Raw genomic sequence first — 4,306 nt, 5'->3', positions numbered from 1 at the left:
CACACACACACACACACACACACACACACACACACACACACACACACACACACACACACACACGTGACACACGCATGCACACGCACGCACACACTCGATCATCACGTGGCGCGCAACAATGCCGAACCTGCATTAATTTTGCAGTCCGCGATAACATTTAGTGAGGTTGACAGTGAAACGGAGATCTCATGCGTAGCCGCAGTGGATTGTGAAGCAATCTAACGCCGCTCGAGCAGCAACAGCAGCAGCAGCTGCACATCCCTTGCAACGCATGCAGTGAATGCAGTGCAGCAAAAAGGAGCTTCAGTATTTACAAGATACTCCCCTCTTTACGTCCGGACACGTTAAAAGTACAATGAAAAACATGCAAAAAACATACATGAAAGGTATATACAGTAGTCCCGCACAGGCCGTAGATTAGTGTCCGTAATAATTACAAACTCTGAAGAAAGAGACGGACGGTGACGCGAGGAATATAGAGACACGGAGAGTTAGCGGGCAGGGCGTAAACGAGTGGGTTAGAAAGGATAAGAGAGCGAGAAAGAGGAGGAATAAAAGAAGGGGGAAAGAGAGGGTGAGACAATACAGGGGATATGGAAAGGGAGGGCGGTAGACAGAAGAGGTTTGTATGCAAAGGTGAAAGAGAATATAGACATCGATAGGCAAAATTAAGTGTTAAAATGAAACAGTAGGCGGTTTTCCACTACATCTTGCTGTGTCGGTGGCAGGTAGTAGTAAAAGGTGGTCTAACCCAGGCAATGTAGTAGCCTGTACTTACTCAGAGACACAGAACGCAAACTCGTTGATGCTTTCGATGACTGCCTTGAAGGATATCATCGACGTGAGAGTGTGGCCGTGGAATACTACCGGATCGCCATCAGCTCCATCCCAGCAGTGCACTAACGAACAGATAATGAGAGCAGTTTTAAATTCTTCCGGTCTCTCGCGAACACAAACATAAGCACAAACACAAACACAAGCACAAACCCACACGCACGCACGCACACACACGCACACGCACGCGCGCACGCACGAAGGCACGCACTCTCTCGCAATCTATCCCTCAAACTCTCTCTCTGACTCTCTCTCTCTCTCTCCATTTCTTTACCTTTCTCACTCTCTCCCCTCTCTTTCACTTCTTCTCTATCTGTCGCTCTCTATTTCTCCATCTCTCTCTCTTGCACACACGCACGCACGCACATACAGCCAGTGACGCTTCCATACATGCGCGCGTGCGCAGTATAACCACTGACATATCGCGATCATTACAGTCATTTACGGCTCCTGTAGGTGCAGCATTTCGAAAGCAGAAATTTCCGTTTGCTTACTTACTAAATATTCATGAATCTTTTTACAACAGTCTGGCACGCCAGAATAGTAACTATAAACGCGCGGCAAGGAGAAAGGCTTGACAAACTGACGACGCCTGCTGGTGCTGCTGCTGCTGCTGCTGCTGCTCCTAGTGCTGTTACTGCTACTGCCCCCGCTGCTGCTGCTGGTGGTTGTGGTGGTTGTGGTGGTGGTTGTGGTGGTGGTGCTGCTGCTGCTGCTGGTGGTATTGGTGGTGCTGCTGCTGCTACTGCTGCTTGTTGTGGTGGTGGTGGTGGTGCTGCTGCTGCTGTTGCTGCTGTGGTATTACTGTCGTAAAAAGTTTCGTCATAGACCGAGATGAAATCCATCGATTGTCATGGCCACCGAGTTAACGTTGCAGGTGCACCAGTAGTAGCACCAGCTGCAGCAACAGCACCAGCAGCAGTAGTGGCAGCAGCAGCAGCAGTAGCGGCAGCAGCAGTAGCAGCAGCATCAGCACCACCACCACCACCAGCAGCACCACCAATACCACCAGCAGCAGCACCACCAATACCACCAGCAGCAGCAGCACCACCACCACAACCAGCAGCAGTAGCATCAGCAGCACCACCAATACCACCAGCAGCAGCCGCACCACCACCACAACCAGCAGCAGTAGCATCAGCAGCACCACCAATACCACCAGCAGCACTATCGGATTGGCATGTCGTCGCCAGCGGCCGCGGCCGCCGCGCCGCCCGCCGCCGCCGCCGCGCGCCGCCCTAGGATTTTCTTGTGGAACGCTCTACCGGCTGCAGTTCTTCTCGGATATCTTCAATTCGAATGATGTGCTGCGGTTATCGTAAAGCGAAGGAAGCCTGATGTTTTTCGTCAAGTGGGCGGAGTCTATTCGTTGCCATCGGTAACACATTTTTTGTGCGAAATTATTCTGTAGAACTGTAATTTCTCGAGCTTTTTACCGATCACACCATGTATGAATTAATATTTGTATTAAAATTTTAATTCAAACAAAAAAATTAATAATAAATATATTTGCTAAAAATATTATTAAATTAAAAACATATTTGTATTAAAATTTGTATTTTAAATTATTATTAATTATGATTGTCAAATCCAAAAATATATACTATAGACATATGAATTATATAGGACTGTCTTATCGGCCCTGTGTGCCACCAAATTAATGCGCAACGGGAACAGCACAAGGTTACAGGTTCTTACAATATTTCCACAAAAATGTTGTTACCCATGGCAAACGGATGACTCCGCGTCTCCGACCACACCAAAAACGAATTGCGTCTTCGCTTTCTACCATAACGCACCTATGCCAATTTGAAGGCATGATCTGCGAGATCGCGGTAAAAACTGCTACAGGTCACTGTTGATTTTATTTCACTTACCTTGTACTATGTCTCTTCGCTCTCATAAACTCAGCCGCTAATTGAACCTAGCAGCGAGCGCAAACCTTGTGTAATGGCTTCACAGTTGGGGAAGAATAGAAGGTCTGTCCGCATACGCAAAACACCACTGCCTGACCTTAGTTGACGCTTCACGCGTCGACTTACTTTCTCTTCGGGCCTTCACTAGGGTAACCAGTATTTGCATAATACTTGCACATCTGAGGCACACCAGTTGTCTCAAACCTTTGTCTTTGCCTGACTTATTTAAATGTTACCTGCTTCTACGTTCCTTACAAGATTATTCTATTCATACTAGATCACGGGGGATACATGAGTTGGCGACAACTGCTCCTTTCTAGTTTTTAGCCTCATCTGACATAGTCAGATGCAGCTTGTAAGAATCGCCTTGATCGTCGCGTCGTCGTGCGTCCGGTGCCGGCCGTCCGTACCGATGCAGTCTACAGTTTGGGACAAATCTTAACCGCTCGAAGCGTACGGTCGATATCGGCACATCGGGGCGGTGTCGTCCAAGGGTGGGGATGTCGAAGCTGGGGTTCAAAGGTAAAAGGTCAAGAGGTGTAAAGAAGGAGGGAACATATCACTCTTAACTTAAGGTATTAGGACGGAATATGAGATAATTGCGCACCAAATCTAAAGCGGCTCGACCTAGGCTGTGATAGCGGGCTTGCTCATGGTAGGCAAAAGCATCACTGCTGCCGAAATTGAGAGTCACAGGTCAAGGTCAGTGGGCACAGGGCAGATTTTAGAGCAGTTATCTGGAAGGATCATTGGATCTGAGGAGCCTGATGAAACTTTTTTGTTTCGCAGGTGATTGACATTTTTTGCTTTAATAAGCCGGCCATGAAATGCTCCCTTCTCGTGACATGCGAGAAGTAAGTGATCGGGATAACCTTTTTGACCCTCAAGTGGAGGGTCTAAACCATGGATTCGTTGACTGTTAACAAATGGAGTGAACTTGCTTCTTGCTATTAGAGCCTCCCTTCCCCCCACCCTCCCCTAATCCCCTCTCCCCCCACACCCTCCCCCCACGCCCCCCACCCCCCCCCCCCCCCCCCTCCCCCCCCACCCACCCCCTCCCCCCCCCCATTCCACCCCTCCCCTCACCCTCTCCCTCCCCCTACCTCAAGAGAGGGCTTAAACATGGCATTTGCTGAACTGTCTGCGTAGAAGAATATTGACTGCCGGGTTTGCTAGTAGAAATCTATAAAGTGCCTGAGGATGTTATGCAGGCGCAACTACAATGTCACAGTGCAAATTTCAAACGCTAGAATTTGCGTTAAAAGAAGGTGTATATTCCTTAAATGTTATAATTTCTGCTGTCTTCTGTACTGGTCAGTTTGTTACATGATCACGTATGCCACGCAGTGGCTGTGCAGGGGTTGGGGCAGGTTTTTGCCTCAGTTAATTGCGTTACATGGTGGCCAGCTCTTATTGCCACATGTGCAGCCTGTAGGCTTGCGTATGTAACAATGGATGACAGTGATTACCTAGGCTTCTGCTCTTTGCAAAAATAGTTGTTGCTATAGCGAATGATGGGAGCTTCATCTTTTAATCTGAGACATTAAACGGACACG

The 4,306-nt window shown here is 48.3% G+C and overlaps 1 protein-coding gene across 1 annotated transcript in view; it reads right to left on the bottom strand.

Moving 5' to 3' along the window:
• Window positions 1-769: 769 nt before the first annotated feature.
• Window positions 770-4,306, bottom strand: part of LOC106805105 (inactive phospholipase C-like protein 2) — a gene marked incomplete in the record, with an annotated part of 92,614 nt that continues 89,077 nt past the window's right edge. Inside the window, 1 exon segment of the mRNA XM_014806584.1 lies at window positions 770-899. Within this exon segment, the coding sequence (XP_014662070.1) occupies window positions 775-899 (125 nt within the window).

The sequence above is a fragment of the Priapulus caudatus genome, unplaced genomic scaffold (genome assembly GCF_000485595.1).
Source record: "Priapulus caudatus unplaced genomic scaffold, Priapulus_caudatus-5.0.1 Scaffold100, whole genome shotgun sequence".
Lineage (NCBI taxonomy): Eukaryota > Metazoa > Priapulida > Priapulimorpha > Priapulimorphida > Priapulidae > Priapulus > Priapulus caudatus.
This window is presented reverse-complemented; position numbering and strand designations above follow the sequence as displayed.